Source organism: Leuciscus leuciscus (genome assembly GCF_965113295.1).
Source record: "Leuciscus leuciscus genome assembly, chromosome: 2".
NCBI classification, from domain to species: domain Eukaryota; kingdom Metazoa; phylum Chordata; class Actinopteri; order Cypriniformes; family Leuciscidae; genus Leuciscus; species Leuciscus leuciscus.
In genome coordinates, this window is record NC_138726.1 from 35,407,529 (window position 1) to 35,432,539 (window position 25,011).

Here is a 25,011-nt window from a genome sequence, read left to right on the forward strand (position 1 = left end):
ATCAATATAGTGCGCCAATAAATTACAATTTCTCATTAACTGCAGGATAATGCGTGGAGAACTTTTTGCTTGGATATCTTTTATTAACGTTGAACATATTGAGCAAAAGAAAAATTAGTGCCCCACTTGGTGGAACGAAACTGAACGATACAGCTCACGTACAGCGGCCTAAATGTTACGTCATCTTACCCGAGTGTTCCTGGCGAATATTTCAATTAACGCGAGAGGAGTGGAATAAAGAAAGTGTTTAGCAGGATTGATATTCAAAACAGTAAGCACGCTCTGCTTTGTTTACGGTTTGTGTATCTGCAGCCTCGGTTTCCCTTTTTGAATTACGAATATAGACGAATATATCTGCAGAAATAGACAGTTGTCTCATTTACGCAGAACGTGCATTCTAGCTAACAGTCGGCAGTAGTTCTCTCGGTGTGTTCAAGTGCAGCTTTTTACCCCGACGCGAGGCGACAACACAGTCTGCTTTCATCAGCACTAGTTCGTCTGCGTCGGCTTGGTGTGTTCCAGGCTTAAAAGACAAACCTGCCACCGTTTTCATGATAAGGGGACTGAGGCCATCACAGATTACGGAGTTAATCGCATTTTTCGAGGGGGCTGGGTGGAAAATTCAGGGGGACTTTCAAGTGGTTTCCCCAAATTCAACTGAAAATGCAACATTTAATGACTTCTGCAGTCTCAAAATGATTCAATCCCTGAATAGAATCCCTCACAACAGCACAACTCTGCAAAACAGGTGTTTATCACACCTGATGCAACTAATCAAGGGCTTCATGGCTTGCACCAGGTGTGCTTGAGCTAGAACACATGAAATACCTGAATTGGCTAGGTTTGTTGAGTGTCATGTTTGACTGCATGTTAGATATATGGCTAATGCTGGGTACACAGCAAAAGATTTTTTTTACATCTTATAAGATTTTCAAAATGTGATAGACCACAAACACGAGGACAAAAAATCCTAGATTTAACCGTTTTGCTCCTATTCATGGATTTCATCCGGTCCCTTTCCACAGGTGTATTAATCAAGCACAATGCAGTCTGCATTCATAATCTAGGTGCTTGATTTTATACACCTGTGGAAAGGGACCTGATGAAACCCATGAATAGTGTGTGGTGTGCCATGATGTGACAAAGACAGCACACCACACACGAACAGATTTTCAACCAGAGTCTCGACTGTGAACACAGGAAATCTCGCGAGACCTCCGAATAAGCATGATATGCAGGAAGAAATTGCGATGATAGTGTTTGGAAAGGTTTTACACGACACTTTGTATAAACATTCGTGCTGTTGCCACAAATCAACAGGCTGATCCTCCATCTCTGCTGTCCACATCAATTTCACCATGACTGCGTTTGTTATGCTTCCGTCTTCCATCATCTCGCTTTCTGACTGGATATTGTTTAGTTTCACGTGATAATCTCCAGAGCGTGCGCGCGTTTGTCCTGGGTTCCCCCCACACATCAGGATTTCTGATCGTTAATATTAAACATGTTGAATATTTACGATTCGCGATCGGGGCGGCTCCGACGTTATTCCGATCAGGTTCGGACACTCTTAACACACCTCACACCAAGGGAAAATCTGATCAAATAATCTGTAGAACCATCAAGATAATCGGGACATAGATAGGATTGTCGGCCCAAAATCAGCCCGATTATCTTTTGGTGTGTACCCAGCATGATAAAAGAATAGTCCAAAAAGTTAAGAGAAGTTAACATCACCCTTCACAAACAAGGAACAGGATACACAAAGATAGCGTAGGGAACAAAATGCTTTTAGAGAGAGAAACCGTTGGAAGCATAGTTCGCAAGTTCAAAGTTAAAGGAACAGTGGTTACACAACTATCAATGGCTGCAACCAGATTTCTGAGAAGGCAGGTTTAGAAAAACCCTCGAGTGACTGCAAAAGACCTGCAGCAAGACTTGGTGGCAACAGGCACTGAGGTTTCAGCTTGCACAGTAAGGCGCTTACTAAACGCATGCCAGAACTCCAAGATGTACACCACTACTGACCCAAAAGCACAAGAAAAGTCAGCTCCAATTTGCTCAAAATCATATTAATAAGCCATAGAAGTTTTGGGATTCTGTTCTGTGGAGTGATGAAACAAAACTGAAAGTTTTCAGCCCCATAGATCAGCAAAATGTCTGAAGGAAGAAGAATTAAGCATATGCTAAAAAGAACCCTCTGTCTACATAAGCATGGTGGGGCTCGGTGATGCTCTGGGGCTGCTTTGCATCCACTGGCACTGAAACCTGCAACGTGTGGAAGGCAAGATGGATTCATTGAAGTATTAGGAAATCCTAGGAGAAAACGTCATGCCATCAGCAAGGAAGCTGAAGCTTGGGGGCCATTGGACCTTTTACCAGAACAATGATCCCAAGCATACTACCTCAAATTCCACCAAGACTTGCAGAAGAAGTCCTGGAAGAAGTCCTGGAAGATTCTACAGTGGCCATCACAGTCACCTGAGTTGAACCCCATTGCAAATCTCTGTTAGGATTTGAAGGGGGTTGCAGCACGCAAACCCAACAATATTACTGAACTGAGGCCATCGGGGAATGGGCTAAGATTCCTCAGAAGCTGGTGTCTGGTTACATCTCGTTTGCAGCAGGTCATAACAGCAAAATGGTGTTCTATTAAAGCCTTGTTTCCACCGCTGGAACTTTCCCCAGGAACTTTGGGGTGGTACTCGGTGTGTTTTGACCGCTATGGAAGTAGAATAATGTCAAATGTTTTTGAAATAAAAAGCCTGTTGAATTGCACTACTTGAAAAAAAAAAAAGGCATTGCATTAACCATGCTTGCATTTATGCATTGTATTTTTAGTGCTTACATTTTTATGGGCTGAAATTCAACATGGTTGAATATTTAAGCTGTGAATATTTCAATTAAAAACATTTCAAACACCTTTTCATTATTAAAAATTCAATAATCCATATTCACCTTTCATATTTCACTTCCAAAATATTCAAACTGTTTAAAAATACAACCAATAATATTCAACAGGCAATTTTCGGTCCATTTAATTTCGCTTTGCAAATTCGCTTCCACAAATTCAGTGGTTCAAATTCAACAGTAAATTCAACATTGACGTCCAGGAACTGCAGGAAAAGCAGTAGATTGCCGAGCATACTCTCCATCTGCTGTTAGTCGACCTCACCATCAGATGGTGCAAAAGCGCTTGTTGTTGACGAAGACATTCACTCATAAAATGAAAATGATTATCTGTGTCAGTATATGCGGAAAAGATGATAAACACACAAAAGCAGTGTTTATGTTTCATTCAATAACTTCATTGTTACTTTCCCTGTGTATTCTACATGTCATCAGCTTTCTCTACCATGCACAGGATTATAATCGGTTTTCCTCAATACCTCATACTCAAGGATTTCCCTTCCGTTGATACAGTGATATGAAAGACCAATCTTGCACCTTATTAGGGAAGTAGGCTGTAGGCTATTATATAGGCTACAGGCAAGAAGATGGACTCAGAATATGAACTTAACGCGCAAAGTCGCGAAAAAAAAAAAATCAACACACACATATATAGTATGCATACGTGTATTGCATTAGCTTAAACTGTCACAGCACTTGCATATTGTCCTCCTATTGTTGGTTTAACTGTAAATCGCTTTGGATAAAAGCGTCTGCTAAATGACTAAATGTAAAATTGGCTTGACATTGGACATTCGCACATTTAGGGACCGTCTCTAAAGTTGCATACAACATTGGCATACACGTTTCTAACTTCAATAGCAAACTTAAATTTATTTGAATAAATATCAAAAATCCAAAGGGTGCGCATTATGCCTGACACTAAATGAACACTTTACATTTGGTTTTATGACTGTAAGTCGTTCTATTCAAATGCTATCGGAGTTAGAAACGTGTATACCAATGTTGTATACACTTTAGAGACGGTCCCTAAATGTGCGAATGTCCAACATCAAGCCATCTTTATGCCAATCTATCACTGGGAAACGCTCAGCATTAAACTTTGCGCGTTATTCTGAGTCCATCTGCTTGCCTGCGAGTTTGGTCTTTTACATCACTGTAGTCCATTAAGCTACGTTAAGCGTTGTATATGTCCAGCAGGGGAATCCTTAAGTATTGAGGGAAACCCTAATAGCCTGCATGCAGCACATCGCCACAATATAAAGTTAAGGCAACTAGACAACCAAGAGAAATATATGTCAACCTCAAAAATTTAACATTGGATCTGTATACCCGCATCGGGGAATAACAACATTATAATCTCGTTCACGGTAGAGAAAGATGCATGTAGGCTACACAGGAAAAGTAACCGTGAAGGCACTGAATTTAACATTTAAAACAGCCGTCATAATAATCACAAATACACTTACATTGCTGTAAATGAGTTTTATGAATGAATGACTTGTTCTAACTGTTGCTGGTCTTCAACAAGCGCTTTTGCACCATCTGCTGGTGAGGTCGACTAACAGCAGATGGAGAGTATGCTCGGCAATCTACTGCTTTTCCTGCAGTTCCTGGACGTCAATGTTGAATTTACTGTCGAATTTGAACCACTGAATTTGTGGAAGCGAATTTGCAAAGCGAAATAAAATGGACCGAAAATTGCCTGTTGAATATTATTGGTTGTATTTTAAACAGTTTGAATATTTTGGAAGTGAAATATGAAAGGTGAATATGGATTATTGAATTTTTAATAATGAAAAGGTGTTTGAAATGTTTTTAATTGAAATATTCACAGCTTAAATATTCAACCATGTTGAATTTCAGCCCATAAAAATGTAAGCACTAAAAATACAATGCATTAAAATGCAAGCATGGTTAATGCAATGCCTATTTTTTTTTTTAAGTAGTGCAATTCAACAGGCTTTTTATTTCAAAAACATTTGACATTATTTTACTTCCATAGACCGCAGGAACCAGGGTCTAAATGAAGTTCCGGGTAAAAATTTCCCCCTCAAAAAGTCCCTGCTTATGAGGTAGTATTTTTTCAAAGTTCAGGAACTTTTGGGGGTGGGACCATAGGTGGGACTTGGGCGCTGGACATGCTGATTGATTGAGATCATGCCGTATTTTGATTGGTTAACTCAATGCAGCGTTTCATTTCAACCACCATTTTTAAAAATCTGTTGTGGTGGAGACTAATTTGCCTAATCTAGACAAAGATACTTTAGACCGCGGTGGAAACGCAGAAAGCAACAGTTCTGGGGGAAAAAAGTTCCTGGGACAACTTGTTCCAGGTAATTTCGGTGGAAACGTGGTAAGAGTTAGTGATGGGTGATGGCCAAATGAAGCGTTTCGAAATGATTGCTTTCTGATACAATTGTGTCGAAAATGGTTCATTACTCGAAGCTTCATTCATATAGAAATTGCAGCACCATCTCCTGGTGAAGTAAATGTAATGCAACAAAGCTGACAACCATAAAATGCAAATAGGCTTATATGTCAACGCCCCGTTTATTACGTGTTTACCGAGGCGATCAAAGCTGAAACAGTGTTAGTGCTGTGAAACTCATTTATGTAGGTGAATTTTACAGATACTGATGAATTTCATGTGTTCACCTTGATAATAAAACATTAAGCATGATGTGTGTGTGTAATTATTTCTTTAGACAATGACAGAAGATCAGACCAGCTTAAAAAAAGTTGGAAACCATCACAGAAATACTAATGGTTTCTATTAAAATACCAATAGGAACCATTGGCTTTTACCATTTAAACCACTACAGAATTCTTTTTTGTAGTGTGTTTGGGACATATTCCATTAGGATTTAATGCCCCCACCAATAGAACCCAACACATATCAGTAGAGACTCACATAATTCCCATTACAACCAATAAAATTCTCATGAAAACCATTAAATCCAATAGAATTTCGGTAATGGTTTCTATAGTTTTTTTTTTTTTTTTTTTTTTTGCAGGGTAGTATCATGTGTGAAAGCTTTTTCTTGTTTAGCTGTGGGAAGCAGAACTCTATAACTTGTTAACTTGGTGGGACTGATATTTTTGTATGTTGAAAAGGATGTGCTTGTGTAACTGGTTGTACTTGTATAATGTAGCAGAGGGTTTTTGAAGTTTCTGTCTTTGATGCATATTTTTATGCAACAATGTTCATATGTTCTCTAATTAATAATAAAAAAATGTGGCAGAGGGTGTGCTTTGGGTACATGCAGAAGGCTTAGACAAAGTGTTCATTAAATGGTATGGTTTTTATTCAGAAATATTATTTTCTTTGTCTTTGGTGAAAGGTGATATCTTTTTTTATTTTTTTTTATTTCACCAGCTTTAGAGACACCGACTACTGACACCGACTACTGTTGCCATGGTTTGGCTTCACTTTTATAAGAAATACAGCCGCCAGGTTTCAAACCTGTCAACACTGGATTGGGCTGTCAAAGCAGTCAGGTGGTTCACTACAGGAGTGAACCAGTGTGTTTGCTTCAGAAGTCATTTTCACGTGACTAGTGACGTAATGATACAAGCTCCGAAGCAGTGGTTCATTGCAAGGACCGTTCGAGTTTGAAGCAAGCTTCGGAGCGTCGGTGTCAGACGTAACATCATTAGTAAGAGTACTAAAGATGCTTGCCATGAAAGGGCCGAATAATTTTGAGATTTCAGAAGTCATTAAAAGCTGCATTTTCAGTTGAATTTGGAGAAACCACTTGAAATATTAGTTGTATTGAGCTATTTCAATTACTTTTGTTTGATTTGTTCATTGCAAACAGCTGAAAGTCTGTACATGTTGCCAATAAACCTGATTTGCAATGGGGGTTGAATAATTTCAATTACAATTGTATATATAGTAACTTTTTTTGCTCAACGGCCACTGTGGCTATATGGTTTTCCAAAGTTACTATCCACTCAGCATTTTCACTGGCCACAATTTTGACATCAATACCATGGGGGGAAAAGTGCCATTTGGATATCTTTTATATTATCTCAATTTGGCAACAGGTATATTAGGCTGTTGTTACTTTAAGATCTGATGCATGGATCCATTACACTTAAAACATAACTGACTGTGTTTACATAAATACTCAACAAGGCCAGCAATTTGACATTATTGTGTATGTATTGGACTGTTTAAGCACTATAAGCAGCGAAAAACAACACAATTTAGGTGTGGGCATAAAATCGATGGGAATTAGTAAAATTATGCGCAATATACACAATCCCAAGATGAAATTTAAGCCGTTACACCAACAATATTCATCCGGAGCAAATTAAACAAGTGCGTGAGGGGAGGTGGGTTTGTGTGTCGGAGAGATCATTATGAGAGAGCGAGAAAGCGCAGCTGGTATTGTGTATTTATTCTGCGGAAAATGAGTATTGGAAGCATTTCAAATATATCAGTATCAATATATATATATATATAGAAAAATCTATAATTTGGACAACACTACATTGCACTTAGTATATTATTTCAGATGCCTTTTTAAAAAACTAAAATAAAAAAATGTTGGCCTATATAAAATTCAAACCTACCAAAGTGGCTAGTAAGAGTGACTGCGTTAAGGCCAATTTATACTTCTGCGTCGGGTTCGCGTAGAAGGTACGGCGTAGCATACGCATTGACGTGTACCATACGTCGTACCCTTCGCGTCGTAACTAATGTAACTACGCGTCGCGGCGACGCGGACCGCAAGATCTGTGATTGGTCGGCTGGATAGCATCGCGTTTCCTCCTACGCATTTCCGGAATGATCTTCTGCACTCTGCACCGCCCGCCCGCCATTTTTAAATTCCGAAGATCAGTGAAGAGCCATGGAAATAGACCAAATGACCGAGAGATTGCTTGAAGTGCGGAAATACAGCCATCTGTATGACTCCTTCAGTCGCCATTGCTCGTAGAAACCTAAACTCAAAACAGCCGCGAGGAATGTAAACACAGTGGAACTGGAACATTAAAACCCACCCGCGCCAACTAGCGTTTCGGCGGTGTAACTGCAGAGCAACACAGACATTCGCAGAAGTATAAATGCTCACGACGGCGTCGCCTACGTGCGTAGCCTACGACGTACACTACGGCGTACACTCGACGCAGAAGTATAAATTGGCCTTTACACGTCACCGCTGAAATCCACCCTTATTTGGCTGGAGGCCCCCCTAAAATGTAACCACCACTATTATTATTTTTACTGTGTTTCCAAAGATAGACTCACTTACACACATCACAACACCAAAAAAGTATCACAATATTAAACATTTTTGGACATGGACCATGGTATAAAGAATCATACTGATTTATCTAACATTGAAATTATGATTTCAGTTGGGTGAAACATACAAACAAACATTTTCAACATTAGTCAAAATCCCTAGTTAAAATTTTAACTAAATTAACAAATTAGCCTACACAAAATATTAAACTAATTAAATGTACAGCAGACTAGCAATTTTATTTACAAGGTAAAAGGCACCCTTATGTGTAAACACGCAAATGTGACAGAAAAAAACCCTGCCTTCACATGCACTCATAAATGGAAATATAACAGTGAAAAAAAGAGACAAGAACAATTCTTAAAGTTAAAGGCACAAAACACTTCATGTAAACTCATGTCTCAAAAAGCTCATAAGTTGGTACAGTTCTGCTCCACAGTTGATTGCAGGTTTTAATTTTCACCTGAGTCTTCCCATCTGAGCTTTCCTCCTTTGGTTCATTCATTCATCGTAATTACTCATAATATGAATCTTAACAGAATATGGTCAAATTACTGTTGCATTACAACAAGGTTAATGTAGTTTGATCACATTGTGTTTGTTGACATTTCATTACAATAATTACTTCTTTTTTTAAACATTTTTATTAAAAATATCTGCAATCATAACATTAGGTACACTTATGTAAATAAATGTGCACACACACACACACACACTATTCACTGTATTATCTTGACGTTTCCGTAAGACAACTTCCTCACTCTCAATTCTTCTATCTCTTGTTCTTGATGTTTTTTAACCTAAGCCACAGAGAGAGAGAGAAATCATCTTTCAAGCCGTTAAATTAAAAATAATGTATACAAAGATACATTACCATTTAAAAGATGCATTATAAAATCCTATGTGATTGGAAATATGAGCTCTGACCTCTGAAGCAGTTCACTAGTAGACACATCTCTATGTTCATCTTCACTGTTAGAGTCAGTGTCGTCTGAGCTGCTATTGGACTCCTCCACCCTCTTCTTCTGTTTCCCTTTATGCTTATGTTTCTTGTTCTTTTTCTTCTGAGAAAAGAAACAATGTAATTTCTAGTTTTGCAAAGAAGTCTGGCACTCTGACCGAATAAATCTTTTCCAGAAAAACTGTACCTTTTTCTCTTTCTTGTGTTTCTTGGCTCTGTGTTTCTCTTTCTCTTTTTTCTTCTGTTTCTTCAGCTGCGGTGAGCGTGCAGGTGCCACAAGCCCTGATGAAGAGAGGAACAATGTAAATCTTGATGTTAGTAGAGAAGAAAAAAAAATCTTGATGAAAGAGAAAAAGTAATAAAGCTAAAATTACTGCACCTGTATATTACCATATATTACCAAGTATCAGATATATTCTTGTAAGGAAACTATGTCTTGTGAGATTGAGCTGAAATCATCATAATTTTTATTATTATTTAATGAAATAAGTTTGTATTATTGCTTCAACACACGTAGTCACAGTGTTTACATGATAAATTGAGGGTGGTGGAAACGGTAGTGGTTACAGTGACTGACCAGGGGGTGGCAGTCTGGGGCCAAACTCCTCTTCATCCAGGCCTTGTGATTTAGCAGGAGCATTATCGGAGGACTGAGTATTTTGTGCTGCAGTTCCAGCAGATGGCATGCTCTGGGCTGTAAGGTGCTTCAAATCTGAGGGGGAGAGAAAATAAAGTCAATAAATGATTATGATAATGACATCTGAATCATTGAAAGAGGTTTTTAATGGAACTTCTCATATAAAGCATACCTGTCACATTGCTGATGTCAGGAACAGGAGTGATCGGAGCTGAGATAAGAGGGTTCACTGTCCCTGCACCGCTTTGGATTGGTTCAGATGTTGGAAGAGCCACCTCGTCCTCTTCCTCGCTACAATCTTCAGATGACGATGAGCTCTTCTCATCTGACGAGCTGGCAAAGATGGCTTTAAAGAGATCCATTGGAGGCCTTACCTCTTCTTCATCCTCTTCCTTCTCCTCCTCTTCAGTCTTTTGGTCAATCTGCTGCCCATCAGACAGTGCCACTTTTACCTGCACAGAAATGTGATCATTACATTGAGGTTTTACTGTATATAGTACTCATTTAAAAAATACTTTAGCTTCAAGTTAGGTGAAAACTTTCTGAATTTATTCTTCAGGGGTGAAGAATACCTCTGGAGTGACAGAAGCATGTGGAGATTCTGTCTGGGTCTTGACCCCAGCTTCATTTTGCTGGGCCGCTGAAACCTCACTGCGAGTTTCACTGAGGAATGCACTGAGTGGGTCTTTAGTTTCAGATGCCTGCCCTGGTACATCCCACCTGGATCTCTTATTTGAGACTTCTGGAGTCAAACAGGGAAGGGTTGTGCTGGAGCTGGGAGTTTTGGGAGCACTCGGGGCCTCCCTGCTGTCCGTTATGGTCAGGAAGTTAAAGACTGAGTACTTATCTCTCTTTATTTTAGGCATTCCCACTACACTAGACCTGCAAAACAGAAAAAAGATAAAGGAAAGATAAATTTGTTACAAACCTTTCATAATGCTGAAGCAATAATAATAATAATAATTGAAACTTAAATGTAATCATTTGAGTTACATTTGTATCTTTCCATTAATTTAAAGGTTGGTGGAAAATACCTTCCATAAAAATAAAATTTTTTTTAATTGCACTAATAAAAAATAAAAAACAGACATGGCATTAACAGTAATTGCATTTTTTGAGGCTGCAATTTAATATGATTGTAAATTATAAAAAAATGTTCCTCAATTAGGGCAATTCAACAGGGTTCTTTTTTTGTTTGTATTAAAGACCTTTGTCCTTAATTTAGTAAAGAAATGTCTTCAGATACAGCATATGATTTGATCCACAAGTCTGCGTCTTACCCTGGATAAGGGTTTGGAACATTGAATCTTTTACACAATAGTTTATCAGGGTGCCACTCAAATGTTTCTCTGGTCAGTTTTCCAAACATCTTCATCTTCACAGCGGCCTGCTTGTCATCCACATCATTCTAAAGAGAGTGAATATTAAAGTACCATTATAATAAAAACAAGTTACTTAACAGTGGACAATACTGGAAATATAACCAAACGAATTTCCTGAACTTATGTCAAAGGTGACGCTCCTAACCTCTTGATCCCGTGTGACCTCCACATTGTCTGTGTCATCCTCTTGTTTGCTACGTGTGAAGCGTGAGGAGAGAGAAGAGTTGCTGGGCTTATAGAGTAATGCAGCGCGTACAAATTCATCCCTTTCTCTCCCTCTCTCCCACTCCGTCATGGAGGAGTCCAGACTCGAGTCCAGGGCATCTACAAATAGTGCGGAAATCAGGTATTTAGATAAGCACAGATTAGGAAAATCCAGGATAAATCAGACCAAACATAAAATGTTCAAATTCACCTTTATTGCCCTGTTTGAGTTTGTTGATGTACAGATCGTAGCGGGCCTGCTTCTGAGGATTGTTTGAAAATGGTTTAAAGGTTTTGCTAGCATCTGCAGTGGGAGCAGACCAGGCATTCAAAGCCATCTGGGTCTCAGAGGATGCCTGAGGTTGGATTGGAGAGGTCATGCTCTGAGTGTGGGATTCAGGCTGTGGGGCGTTTGACTTGAAACGGCTGGACAGGGCCTGCAGAGCGGCGGCTTTAGCCGAAGCCACCACGGCAGCTCGATCCGCAGCTGAGGAAAGGTTTCCCGCTGGCTTATTCCGCCCCTCGGCCGCTCTGCGGAACTCATTCAGACGCTCTCTGTCCTTACCGTCAAGCAACTCAAACACAGAACTAGGGCCTATAGAACATAAACAAAAGTTTGGGTTATAAATTGTATTAAAAGTAGTAATAAACTGAATTTTTTTTTATCTTATAATGTTCTTTGAGGTCCACTTATAATGTTAGCAAGTTTTTTACATCAAAAAACACCCTAATTTAGAAGTAATAGGCTATTTGCTATCATGTTTTTGTACACTGCTATGATTGACTAACAGTTTTGCATTTTAAAATAATTTTCGACATCCCCACCTTTACCATGAGGATTTTTTTTGTGTGAAAACTTAAGATGTTCGCCATACATGTTTGAAAAACCTACACCTCAAATACGAAGAATACACCAGCATGGTAATTAAAGGTGCTCTAAGCGATGTTGGGTGACGTCACTTCTTGTTGTCGTTGTAAGTATTGTCAAACAAAAAAACGGAGGCTAGCTCGACCCTCCCTCCTCCTCAGCCCGTCCCCTCCCCCTCCCCCTCCCTTCCGTGCTTCCTGAAACAGGCTTTTCCGATGTAAATTCGGGACTTTGCGCGTTCCTTCTATCCTTTGCTATTTGTACATCGGAACGTCGTCTCTTTGGTCGTGTGTTGGCCATATCAAAATTCAAGAGAATAGAATTCTAACGTTAGTTGTTGTCGTTGTCTAGGACATCTCTCCTCTTGCTAACTTCCCTCTGCATGCTTCTCTCTCCTCCACTCCCCACACCCCCCTTCATGTGCACGCGCACTAACCCTCCAACCCCCACCCCCAAATCATTCTTGTTGGTTATTGGCTGGAACACTGTTTGTTATGTTTCGTGGTCCAGGCTGGGCCAGTTTGTTTTTCTTGCCGTTTGTGGAGCCTGGGCTGTCTACAGAGACTGCATTTTTTACAGTGTGTTCAAGGGACAGGCAGCTAGCGGATAGTGAGGAGATGTTTTCTGTATGTGACAAAAAATGTTTCGGCCTAAAAAACGCGTGACATCGCTTAGAGCACCTTTAATCATCTATATTTATTCCTTATGTATTTGTGAGGTATTGTAATGCATCTCATTACATTAAATTTGTGTTGAAACAAAGACGCTAGAGAAAGGAGTTTAGATAGTTACATTCTTGTTACATAGCAGAAACATTTGCCAACTGTGAAACATTTATGCATATTACATATTCTTTGTAAGTCTTGGTTGTGGCAAATAAGGTTTAACTTGGAATTTTAAGTTATAGTTGACAAAGGATGACTGTTTGGTGTTTTGTGTAAACGAATTATGAATGAATGTACCATCGTTTGTCGCACTGTCAATCTTATATTCATTGTTAATCATTTTCAGTAAAGGGAGTACATATCAAATAATCTGTAACAGACAAAGGAATGGTAAAAACACTGTTACTCACACTTGTGTGTTGTGAGTGACATTACTTTTTGAACTAACAAGGAAGTTATGAGATCTGAGACGTACTCTCTCTCCACCTCCCTACACTCAGATTTTGAGTGATTCTTTGGCCAAAAAAAAGAGAAAACACAAAATAAATTTAAAGATAAATTTGACTGATACCATTATTTTGTTCAAAGTTTCTATAGATATCGTGATCATATCATTATTGTGAATTGTTTTTGTTCAATCGTGTAATGAAAATGTGACAGCTCTGATCTGAATCTCCCTGCAATCACAAATCTATAATTCAAATCACTCTTAAAACAGCAACAACACATACACAGAGACATCCTTACCCTCTAGAGGCCTTTCTCCCAGCATGTCACGTCTCTGAGCAGAGTCTAAATTGTGACGACCCTGCTGTGGTGCATCCTGTGATAGGTGTCCACGTGAAGCCTGCAGTGCCTGGGCAACAATAGGACTGACGGAGGATGGATCAACCACAGGACGGAAGTAATGTACAGGCCGATAATCACGGGGCAGATCGGGGGGAGGATAGACCTAGAAACAAAACCAGTGAGCCTAATTTAACAGCACAACTTTTTCACACCAAATAAAGTACTAAAGGAACTGCCAGTTTGTACATTAACTGTACATTACAGTTTTAATTTCTGCGGCTTGGGAGGCCAATGTAAACCCCTCCAGAATCCTGCCCGAATACGCCACATCTCTTTTTGAGTCTGGAACAAAAAACGTATACATTTGTCATAGAGGAGCCATCTTTCCTGCTAAGCCTACAATTTGACATGAAACAGTATGGTCACATTACAAAAGACACTCAAAGAGCAGCACCCAGTTCTGACATCCTGATGCAACATAAATGAATCATGACATTATGAGGACACAGCCAAGGACTTCAAGTCACCAACCGTTCTTCTTCCTGGTATACTGCTGGGGAGCAGTCCATCCATAGAGCCCATCCCCTGGCTCTTCTCCTCCCAGCACAGCATCATAGTTGGACATGGAGTCCTTATGATAAATATCGGTATCTTCCTCCTCCATTGCACCAACTCCAAAAGCCTACACACAAATACACTGGTGTCAGCATGTTTCTTCTAATGGGAGTGCTTTAGTTTTAGTATCAAATGTAGTTTTCTAGGCCATTACTGATCAGCACGTTGGCGTTACCTGTCCTCCAATTCCGCCCCTGCGTTGTTGTCCTGACTTTTTTTTGTCTCCAAATAAGCTGGTTGCTCTATCAGAGTGAAGCGTGAAAAGGTTTATATGTCCTGATCCTGATCCGCCCTCCAAGGCCTGTAGAGGGTTCAGCCCTCGGTAACCCAGACCATGGGAGTCCACTTTAGGGGTGAAGTCCACTGGGATCACATCTTTGGGGGCAAAGGTCACATTCTCTGGAGCAAATTCATCATCATCCTCCTGAACAAAAATAAAAAGTTTTTCAGTTTGACTAAAATCTGTCCATTCTTCACATAGTAATCACACAGGCTGCATCTGAATATGCATACTCATATGTGAAATGAGTAGTATGTCCGAATTCACAGTATTCATAAAACAGTAGGCAAAAGGTACCCGGATGACTTAGATTCTGAGGGGCACATCTGATGGACACTTTACAATCTAATGAGCCCACTGGAGAAATTTGTGAATAGCAGTGAAGCAAAGCAACTGACCCTGGTAGGTCACGTGACTATGACCACATGATGAATGTAGCACTTCCAGACTACAATCATAGTATAACATCCTTTTTACTGGTCGCAAAGTAAGTACCTAATCAAAAGGAGTACCTACTCAGAGAATATGCAATTTTGGATGCAGCCATTATAAATTTCTAATTAATCTGATCAGAACCCCAAACATTAAACAATATCCACCTCGGACTCTTCAGATCCATTGGGTGGCAAAACACAGCCATAAACTCTAACTGCATCTGAAAGACGAGAAAGAGCAAAGCTAAGCTTCTTGAAATGTTAACATTGTGCTTAGCACATCATATCATCCTTTCCAGACCTAAAACCTAAAAATGGCACTTCAGCTAAAACAAAATATCTGTGATATCTTCTCTCATCACCAGTGTTTTGCTTGGGTTGCTTTCTCTTCAGTCTCGGTCCGACTCCCTGGCCATCTTTCCAGCCCATTTTTCTCAGCAGCTCCACACCAATAGATGACCTAGCAATCACACAATGACATGTAATAAGTTTAGCTTTCAGTTACATTAGAGCTAGCCCATATTAGTTAGAGTGATGCTTACCGTGCAGGGGCGATGAGCTCCTCCAGCAGTCCTGTGTCTCCAGGTATCAGAGCAGCAATCGAGCTGACGGCTCGTGCTTTGTCTTTTAACTGATCCTTCCTCTCCGATGCAAAATCATCTGTAGTGACAATCTCTCTTGGGGCAATACCATGCTCACCAAAATCCTTTTACAAAACATATTATGTATTAGAAGGGAAAAAAAAAGTACACGCCAATAACTTTACAGGTATCAAGGCACATAAATGTTGACGTGTGAGAACCAAGGATTCACACACTAACCTCCTCATCCATAAAGTCCTCTGGTCTAGCATTCTGCCTCTCTGCCTTTTGCTGTCTAGTTGATAAAAATGTTGATGGTGCCCAGCCTAAAGGACATAGCAGATTAGTTAAACTACAAGACCCGGTTAACAGAATCAAAAGCATTACTGCACTGAGCAAGGTTGGCATTAACCTTCTTTGGTGCCCACTGTGTTAAAGTAACCAGCGGAGAAGCCACCAGTAAAAGCTCCGTGAAATCGCTTGTAGCGGCCCTTCTCATCTTTAACCGTCTGCTCGTGCACGGGGACTGGCTTTCTGCTGGGTTCATCTGAAATACACATAACGTTATACGAACAACGTGGAATTCACGTTTTCATTAAATATTCACAGCTCTTATGCATCAAAAACCTGCACATTCAAGCAAATAACAACTACAGTGTACATGTAACGTTAGTACCTTCTTCTAGAGGCTCTAAAGGAGTTCCGTAAGACACGAAATCCTCATCGCTATCTGCGTCGGACGCCATGTTTACAATAAGTACGGTGGCCGCGTGAGCTCTTGCTACGTCCAATTCGTAAACCAATCGTTCTTTTGACTCGGACCTTTCCAACGAATCACTTCAGCGGAATCGTCCACAAAACCGAAAGTGCATTATGAAGTGTGTCATTTGGGACTGGGCCCATGAATCGGCCTGAGCGGTTCTCGAGTCAATTCACCAACATAACGATTCATAATGGTTGCGATTGTCAGATTCATTCATTCATTCATTAAGGGCATTTGGAGTGATAAAATGATCGACAGATGGTGCGAAATAACTTTTTTAAAACGTTGTATTTTCCAATGTAACCACAAATTATACAGAGGTTCTAAATAAACCGTTTTATATCTGTACTCTATAATGGCTACAACAAACCGAACTGGAAAAAAAGAAATTACAATGAAAACTCAGTAAAAACAATGTCGGAACGCTTTGAATTATGTAATAGCAAAGACTTTGTAATAACCTATTCCCTGCGTGATGTTAGGAAGACGTGATGATGACCCAAATACGTGAAATTATTCACTCAGATTTCGAACCACTAAGCTTTTTAAGCTTTGTCAACTGACAGACGCCTTGGTTTTCGTGTTAACTAGTTTGTTTCAGTGACATTAATAATAACAAATAGCAAAAAACTCTATATTACAAACAACTTTTATTATTGCCAACACATATTCTTATAGATTTTAACTCTGGAGTGAAAGTAAATAAAATCTCAGCCAACCATGACACATTAGCCTGTGACCCTTTTATGTTAAACTAGTGCAGCCTTTAGTCGCATAAAAGTACTTTTAAAAACAACAAAAAGCAGCGCATCATGTCATAGGCATAAACATTTCATAAATGCTTCCTATTATACATGTAAAAGTCAGCTTAAGGTGAACAAATATCAACACTTTAATATTCATTATGTGTTCAGCAATTTACTTTAAAAATACATACACCGTATGCATCTAAAATAAGACCACGGCATTACAAATGAGGATATCAAAATCCACAATCAAATAAAACTCAAATTTTCCAACAGAAAAATAAGGGTTATTTAAAAATAGCAGAAACAATGTTTTTCTTCAAAATGGCCGTTTCCTTTTGAGCTCCCATTGCTTCTTCATAAATTGCAGAGAGAAGTTAGAGTCCTATTTGGGAGGTTGACCCCCACACACTTTGGATTATCTCCTGGCACTGAGGCCTATGTGCAATCTTGATGATTAATGTTGATATGAAATGCTCTCCACTCCCATCTCTTCAAGGTGCTATTGGATATGAGGCCGCGGTTTCAGGATAAGTTTCCCCGTCTAGCATACGAGGGGGAGGGGAAATACAAATGAATGCACAATAAAAGTTGCCTTGGATTTTTAAATCAGTGAAATTGATAGATCACAAAGGGCAATAATTCAAAGGACACAAGTACTCACATCATCACAGGACATGTTATATTCTGCTAGTACTGTCCGGCAGCGAGCTGCAATACTGAAACAAGTGGTTAAGGAGAGATCTGGTAGTCTCTGACAATCTGCAGTTTTGGGATTGTTAATACTCAAGAGAATGGCTAAGCACACCTAACACCACTGCAAATTTCCAGCATTGAGAAGGATACATAGATGGCGCCACAACCCGTTTATGTATTCCAGCAAAGAAAAGGCCAATGAGAGTCACACAGCTGATAGTGAAAAACGGATGATTCCATAAAGATGAGAAGAAAGAAACCTGTGGAAAGAGATGACATAAGAATACATACAAGGGGAATGTGACATCAGATGCTAATCTGACCTCATTTGTAACATCTCTTAATTTCACTTACTTTCTGAGTGTCTGGATCTATAAGCCAGTTCCACGCTCCTGTGGCTGTGCACACAGACACCACGATCAAAATCACTGCAAAAAGAAGACAGAATTCATGAATTAAAATGAGACAGTGTATTGCACAATAAGCTCAATCCTCGTGGATATTATGAGTTATGAACACTCAGTAAGTGTGTACACTTTGTGGCTCAGAGCACAGTCCAGGTTTTAAAATGCTTGAGACAGATTCAGTAAAGATTAGACCAGACAAGCTGGACTGACTTACTGCGCCAACGACCTGTAGCCGGCTGCAAACAAGACACATACTCTGTCAGTCTCCTCTCAAATGCCTTCAGGTCTACGGATGAGGAAAACAATTGTATCAGCACAACACAGCAACAGTGAGGTAATCTATTTTACATCTATTTTCCAATCTCTCTCTTGGGAGAAACCCAGTTTTTTATTTCCAAAGAATTCAACCACCAATTAAAGGACAAGTTTGCATGCTTTCAACCAGCTTTGTATCGTTACAATGTTGGTAGTGTGTATACAAATAGTCAACTATAAAGGGCTTTTTTTTTCTTTTCTTTTTTTGACAGCGCCAGGGTTTGTTAAAACTACATATCTTACTTCCGCATTTTTGCATTCCCGCCCACAGACAGTCGGATCGAGCCCAGAGCATTATAGGTGTTGGAGTTTCCCTACCTTTCTGACAAAACTCAACAACACAGATCTTTATAATCATATAACACCACTTTCAAAAACATTTTACCTTTCTACTACTTTTATTTATTTATTAAAAGCGCATATTGCCAGTGGCGAATTACTCCTTTAAGTCACTATACTGCAGTTTCACACATCACTCTGAAAAATGCATTATAAACAAGAGATAAACATACAGATAGGCAAATACACTGGTATGAATGGACTAAATTACATTGTTTATAGGTACATAAATATCAGCTGTACCAGCCATATCAATAAGGCATTGACAGCTTTATGGCTTCAAAATGTACTGAAATGTAGTGGAAAATGTACTCTAATTGGCATGTATTATACGTCAGTGTCTGGTATAGTGGAGTTATGACAGGCCAACACAATGTTTAAAGCCAAGACCCGGACTTTACTATGACAGAAGAGCAGCACTCTTTGTTGAGGTATCAGTTTTTCCGAGATCTCGGTGGTAACTGCTGAAAGGTCTTAAGAGTCTTAGCTTAGATGCTAGCAGCCCAGTGTTAATATAATACATCTAACATGCCATAACAAACACGTGGACGCTTTGCTAATATATGAATATGACACTCGGAGATGAGTGCACTAAACTGATATTCTACTGAAAAGTACCTTCGGCTTGTTCTAATGAATTCATTGCTTTTCCCACCAGTGCTGTGGACGCTCAGCTCAGGCCTGCAGACACACGCAACTACCGTCAGCGGGCACCAGCCAATCGCGGAAGCTCTCTTCTCATTGGCTAGAAGAGAGGAGTGCGTCATCTTAAAGAAATATGTTCGATTTTTTTTAGACGCCAATTTGTTAAATGCTTAGATGTTTTCTTTGTTATTATTTTAATTTCCCCCTACATAAATTAAGTAAGAACACCCTAGCCCTTTTTTGAAAACAAAAACAAACAGGTTGTTCAAGCAATTTTAACTAGGCTACATCAAATTCCAAAGCTGTCAAGACTTTTAAAGTTTACTTTCATACTTTTAGCTCATCAAAAATGTCAATGAGTTGAAACGACAGACAATTTAATTAGACATAAAAGCAACTAAGGCAGCAACTGAAATTATGTTTTTAAGAAACAATTTCTTATAGTGTTTATTTATTCATCCATTATTTGTCCCTGAATACAAAATACAAATTAGGCCATTATTGTCCTCAAACAACAAAATTGATGGCTATCTTTGCTCACAATACTTCACATATACTGTTATATCCAGTCTTTTTACTAGACCTCTCTCCATCATTAAATACCAGATGTGGTCATTTGTAATGGGCGGTTATTGTGGCAGCAATATATGATTTTTTTTTTTTTTTTTTTTTTTTTAAATATGTAGGCTAGGCTATAGTTTGGATTATTTTTTATAATATCCCATTAATCCCAATAAATGCAATTTCCACTATTTCTGAAGTAGCCTAATTATTTTACAAAACCGCTTTCTCACATAACGCAGAGAAGCAGCCCCTGCATGAGTGAATAATTGATTCTCGAGCCATCGATATTAACCAATTCAGCACCATCGCCACGGACAGCACCTGGTAACGTCGCACATAAGAAGGTATTTCTTAAGCAACTTCCTAAAGTAGCCTATGGTTCGGGGAACACGCCTAGAAATTGTATACCTTTAGTTAAGTTATACCTTTAGAGTCTTCGTAGCGCGCTAAGACACAACGTTATTGGGAAACGCAGCCCTGCTTAGTTTGAAGAGTGAGGGGCTCTCTGCTCGTTCTCTCAGTTAACATGCGGCCTATCACAAGCGCAGCAGTCATCTACATCACTCATAATAAATCACAATAACTGATCAAATAAGGCTTTGGCGGGACAAAACTTCCTTTCCCTTTAGCGGGACAAAACGGGCCTCCAACAAGAATTCAATGCAGGAAAAACCCTGGACTAAGGGAAAAAAACCTGACTCATGATAATGCAAGAACATGTTAAAGTATTAGGATTTTCCTATAAAGATATTTTCATGATGTAGTTATTTTTGTACTAATTTTGACAATTAGGCAATTTAGAAAATTGAGTATTTAAGTCATTTTAAGATAAAACAATAACACATGGTCGCAATGTTTTTAAATTTAACAAAAATAAATGTAGGCCTATATGTACACACAAATTACAATGAGGTGGTTGTTTTGCAACAAGGTGGAGACATGTAGATGAAAAACTGACAGGTACAAGAAAATTTGTGCAAAAAGTAAACACAGACAGACAGACAGACAGACACACACACACACACACACACACACACACACACACACACACACACACACACACACACACACACACACACACACACACACACACACACACACACACACACACGTGATGTGATGGTGATTGCCATACAAAAAACTGGGTTTTCCGTGGTTTCAGAATTTGTTGTTGGTGTATGCCTGGATGAGTGTGAGATTTCCCGGCCTGAAATTTTGTCCCAGTCCGCCCCTGTGACAGTTAACATTTTGTCAAGTATTAAAACTCTTTTACCAGCCCAAGAGAAAGGCAGATGAATACAGGCAAGACCAGAAAGCAGGAGACAAAGTAATGGTAAAAAATATGGAGAGTTTATTGAATAATTGTGTCCTTCTCAAAGCTTAGACCAGTAAAAATCCATCAACTATTATTATGCCAAGAAAATGCAATGGAAAATTATTGCTTCAAATCATCCAGTGACAAAGTAATGAAAGAGAGAAAGAATACAAGATACAGTTTTCATCTTAATATTGAAACAAAACACACTGGGTACTTAAGTATTAGATGAGTATAGCTGAGTACTAGATGCAATAATCAGCTTTGTTGTTTTTAGGTGTGAATTTATTAACTAACACCAGGTTAAACTTTTCCTTTAGTAAAGCCTCTATCTCACTATCTGGGATTTCTTTCATGTCCACCGAGTCTGCGTCCTCTTTGAATGTGACTTCACTGTACGTCCAACCAATCAGAGCTCTGAAGCCTGTGTGCGTCTGAAGGGAGCAAATGGATTTGAGCATGAACAGAGATTCTGGATTAGTCTGCAGGAACTCTGATGTCTCCAGGAAATGATCTGCATCACAGGGTGTTAATGTAAAGGAGTACATTGTTTTGGTGAGCCTTTTGTCAATGAGGCTAGAATTAGCAAAGGCCTTATCTTGGACCACTTGCTTCCTTCCAGTCTTCTCGAGAACCCACTTCACCCCGTCATTTATGAGGCGGAACACACCTGGAGGCTGTGGCTGGTCTTTACGTGAGATCAACTCTAAGGGATGCCACATTTGGTACGACACTCCAAAACTCACATCAGCAATGTACGGCTTCCCATCAATCTCCACCAGATTGATGAGATGACAGTCCTGGGGGAAGAACTCCTTATCGAGCGAGTTAAACACTTTGGCGCCCAGTATGGTGAATTTGTATCCCATCTCCCTCAGAACCCACGAGAACAAGAGGTTGTTTTCACAACACCAGCCTCCTCGATTGCTCTTCACTATTTTATCATAGATGATGTGAAGATCCATAGTGTTCTTCTCCCCACTGTGGACGCTGAGATTCTCAAATGGAATATTCATGACATGCAGCTTGTGGATGGCGAACAAACTCTCCAGGCTGGGTTTGTCATATTGGCCAGTAAATCCAATCCTGTTTAAATACTCTCTCAGATCCATTATATCACTACGAGAAACAATGCACAAACAATTTTAACAGAATTTGTGTAGCCATTTTACAATGTTATAATGTATAAGAATAAACAATTTCAGGACTTCAAATTTCATGTGATGAAACATATGAACCATTTTATCATTATATGGAACTCAAATGATAAAGAATCACATAAGTTTATATCAAAATTGCAGCAATGGAGAACAAAAAAGAAAGATTTAGGAAAATCAGAATGTGGGAGAAGATGAAACCTATGCACAGAGGAAGATACCCATATGGCAAAAAAAGTAGGAAATGATTTGTGTCATATATCTTTCAAGTGCCAAAATATACTTCAAGGAGCAATAGAATATATTTATAATCTTAAAATACATGAATGATAACTGCATAAATATTGTGCAATGTATTGAAAATATAGGCTATTTAAAGAAAAAATTATATAATCAGTTTTGACATTTTTGTATATTTTTAAATACATTAAAAAATAAATATGAAAATATTTGTTTTTGCCACATGAATAAGAGGAGAGATTTTATTTCAGGTTCTCTGTTAAGACATAACATACATAAAATAACATGATTACAAATTCCTCTAATTTACAACAATCAGGAAAAGAACTGTAAAAGTTATTCTTTTCATATTATAAAAAAATCCTACCTTTAAGATGAATCCAGTGAGAGTTGACGGATAAGTAATACTCAGAGAATGAGTGCAAAATGAAGGACTGGTGATTGAATAACATAAGAACCTTTGAACTGCAGTTGTGTCATTAGGCCTAGTTGTTGTAATAAATTAACTATGAATGATAAGCACAGGGCAAAATCCACAAAGCTAACGTTTCTGAACGACTCAACACAGCATTCATTACTACTGCATTTCAAACTATCATGTGTGACAGATCACAAAACTAGTGTTTCACAGAATAGCACGTGATGGAAATCGAAACAAAATTTGTTCAGTTGCTGACATGCTTCTTGTCTTGTGACTGTTGCTAAAATTAGTAGGCAGATACAGTTTGAGCCCTACTGTGTAAATGTCTCTGCTAGAACTGACTGAGAATACATCGTAAGGGTGTTTCAACTGCTCTCTTAACAGGCTTATATGCCATAATGTTCCAGACATTAAATTAATCAGATAACAATCTGTGAGGAATATGGTTACTTCAAATTTTGTCGTATTGTGAAACATAATAACATGCAAACTCATGATACCTAAATTATAAACTTAATTAAGGCACTTACGCACACTTACAAAGTGTATAAGGCCAGGGTACGTTTACATGACAACGATATGATTAAAACTGAGTTTTTCCTTCTAGTTTTCCGCTTAGGCTACATTGTCCAAAACGATCCCCATTTACACAGATCTGTGTAAACGACTAAAAAACGCTGTATTCTCCTGCCAGGCCGTTAGATGGCGATGAAACCCTTAACACATGAACACATCTCTGTCGTCTTCAGAGATTCGCGCTTTTGTTGTTTACACGGAGACCGTTTTCAAAAACTTGCACTTTGAAACGCGTTTACGTTTTTAGTTGAAAACGGTGTCGTGTAAACAGGACAATTATAATAAAGCTCAAATCAGGAGCCTTAAAAAAAAAAAAGAAAAAAAGTTTAACAGCGTCCTCAAGTGGTAAAATCAATCTAATGTTTTAGATTCAGAATCAGTTTTATTTGCTAAAAACAAATTGTGCTTTTATTTATCTAAATTTCTCTGTTTCTAACAGAGAGATACTCCTGCTTGTGGGACACTGCAATTTAATCACATGCAGACTACTGATTGTGCAACATAATGTGTGTTTTTCAGATTGTCTGGGTGCATACAGAAAAAAAAAGTTGTAAAAGTTGTACCTTTAATCCACTAGTGAAATGTCACCATAGGCTGCCATTCAAATTCAATTGTTGACATCAGCAATTGATTTCTTACTAGTTGAAATTCCAATTTCACTTATCAGAAATACAATTACTAGTAAATCCTTTATTTTCGATATCAAGAATTCAATTGTCACTAGTTGAAATGTCTATTCTTGATATCAACAATTGAATTGATTCTAGTAACAATGTTAATTTTTTATATCAATAATTCGATTTTCATAATTCGATGGTGTCCATGCCGGAGATGGTGGTGTCCGTGCCGGAGATGGTGGTGTCCGTGCCGGTGTCTGTTCCGAAGAAGTTGGTGTCCATTCCGGAGACGGTGGTGTCAATTCCGGAGATGTTGGTGTCCGTGCCGGAGTCGTTGGTATCTGCTCTGGAGACGTCGTTGTCCGTGCTGGTGTCCGTGCCGGAGACGGTGGTGTCCTTTCCGGAGATGGTGGTGTCCGTGCCGGAGACATTGGTGTCCTTTCCGGAGACGGTGGTGTACGTGCAGTAGACGGTGGTGTACGTGCAGGAGACGGTGGTGTCCGTGGCGGTGTCCGTGCCGGAGACGTTGGTGTCTGTTCTAGAGACATTGGTGTCCGTGCCGGAGACGGTGGTGTCCTTTCCGGAGACATTGGTGTCCTTTCCGGAGACGGTGGTGTGCGTGCCGGAGA

At 39.2% G+C, this 25,011-nt stretch overlaps 3 protein-coding genes across 5 annotated transcripts; all 3 read right to left on the reverse strand.

The window, feature by feature from the left end:
* Positions 1-8,378: 8,378 nt before the first annotated feature.
* On the reverse strand, positions 8,379-16,844 carry gpatch1 (G patch domain containing 1). 2 transcript variants are annotated; one of them, XM_082161787.1, is made up of 19 exons: positions 16,258-16,844; positions 15,994-16,128; positions 15,822-15,907; positions 15,543-15,706; positions 15,363-15,460; positions 15,166-15,221; positions 14,462-14,710; positions 14,203-14,353; positions 13,934-14,013; positions 13,630-13,834; positions 11,561-11,944; positions 11,291-11,469; positions 11,044-11,171; positions 10,336-10,645; positions 9,936-10,215; positions 9,704-9,838; positions 9,314-9,408; positions 9,093-9,226; positions 8,379-8,965 (listed from the first exon to the last, which is right to left on the reverse strand). In XM_082161787.1, exons 1-19 carry the CDS (start codon positions 16,325-16,327, stop codon positions 8,938-8,940), a joined length of 2,967 nt encoding a protein of 988 aa, XP_082017913.1. In that variant the 5' UTR covers positions 16,328-16,844; the 3' UTR covers positions 8,379-8,937. The 2 variants fall into 2 exon arrangements, with proteins under 2 accessions (XP_082017913.1, XP_082017912.1); XM_082161786.1 differs by having other exon boundaries at positions 9,093-9,229.
* Positions 16,845-16,975: 131 nt separating this feature from the next.
* On the reverse strand, positions 16,976-19,598 carry cnep1r1 (CTD nuclear envelope phosphatase 1 regulatory subunit 1). Of its 2 annotated transcripts, XM_082161788.1 has the most exons (7): positions 19,466-19,535; positions 18,752-18,830; positions 18,408-18,479; positions 18,141-18,214; positions 17,937-18,046; positions 17,755-17,809; positions 16,976-17,634 (listed from the first exon to the last, which is right to left on the reverse strand). In XM_082161788.1, exons 2-7 carry the CDS (start codon positions 18,801-18,803, stop codon positions 17,593-17,595), a joined length of 405 nt encoding a protein of 134 aa, XP_082017914.1. In that variant the 5' UTR covers positions 18,804-18,830; positions 19,466-19,535; the 3' UTR covers positions 16,976-17,592. The 2 variants fall into 2 exon arrangements, with proteins under 2 accessions (XP_082017914.1, XP_082017915.1); XM_082161789.1 differs by lacking the exon at positions 18,752-18,830 and having other exon boundaries at positions 19,466-19,598.
* A 1,786-nt stretch (positions 19,599-21,384) lies between these two features.
* On the reverse strand, positions 21,385-23,378 carry LOC309488748 (arylamine N-acetyltransferase, pineal gland isozyme NAT-10). Its single transcript, XM_082157082.1, has 2 exons — positions 23,136-23,378; positions 21,385-22,490 (listed from the first exon to the last, which is right to left on the reverse strand). The coding sequence occupies exon 2, from the start codon at positions 22,481-22,483 to the stop codon at positions 21,617-21,619; it is 867 nt and encodes a 288-aa protein (XP_082013208.1). The 5' UTR covers positions 22,484-22,490; positions 23,136-23,378; the 3' UTR covers positions 21,385-21,616.
* Positions 23,379-25,011: the final 1,633 nt, after the last annotated feature.

Excerpts from the sequence above, each read along its gene's own strand:
- cnep1r1 (XM_082161788.1), bottom strand. The coding sequence starts at position 18,803 with ATGCTCTGGGCTCGATCCGACTGTCTGTGGGCGGGAATGCAAAAATGC. Across the intron at positions 18,480-18,751 it reads GGGAATGCAAAAATGCGGAA|ACCTGAAGGCATTTGAGAGG; the intron begins GTAAGATATGTA and ends CCTCATCCGTAG. Across the intron at positions 17,635-17,754 it reads ATAACATGTCCTGTGATGAT|ACGGGGAAACTTATCCTGAA; the intron begins GTGAGTACTTGT and ends CTCGTATGCTAG.
- LOC309488748 (XM_082157082.1), bottom strand. The coding sequence starts at position 22,483 with ATGGATCTGAGAGAGTATTTAAACAGGATTGGATTTACTGGCCAATAT.
- gpatch1 (XM_082161786.1), bottom strand. The coding sequence starts at position 16,327 with ATGGCGTCCGACGCAGATAGCGATGAGGATTTCGTGTCTTACGGAACT. Across the intron at positions 15,222-15,362 it reads GCAACCCAAGCAAAACACTG|ATGCAGTTAGAGTTTATGGC; the intron begins GTGATGAGAGAA and ends CTCGTCTTTCAG. Across the intron at positions 14,711-15,165 it reads ATGGATCTGAAGAGTCCGAG|GAGGATGATGATGAATTTGC; the intron begins GTGGATATTGTT and ends ATTTTTGTTCAG.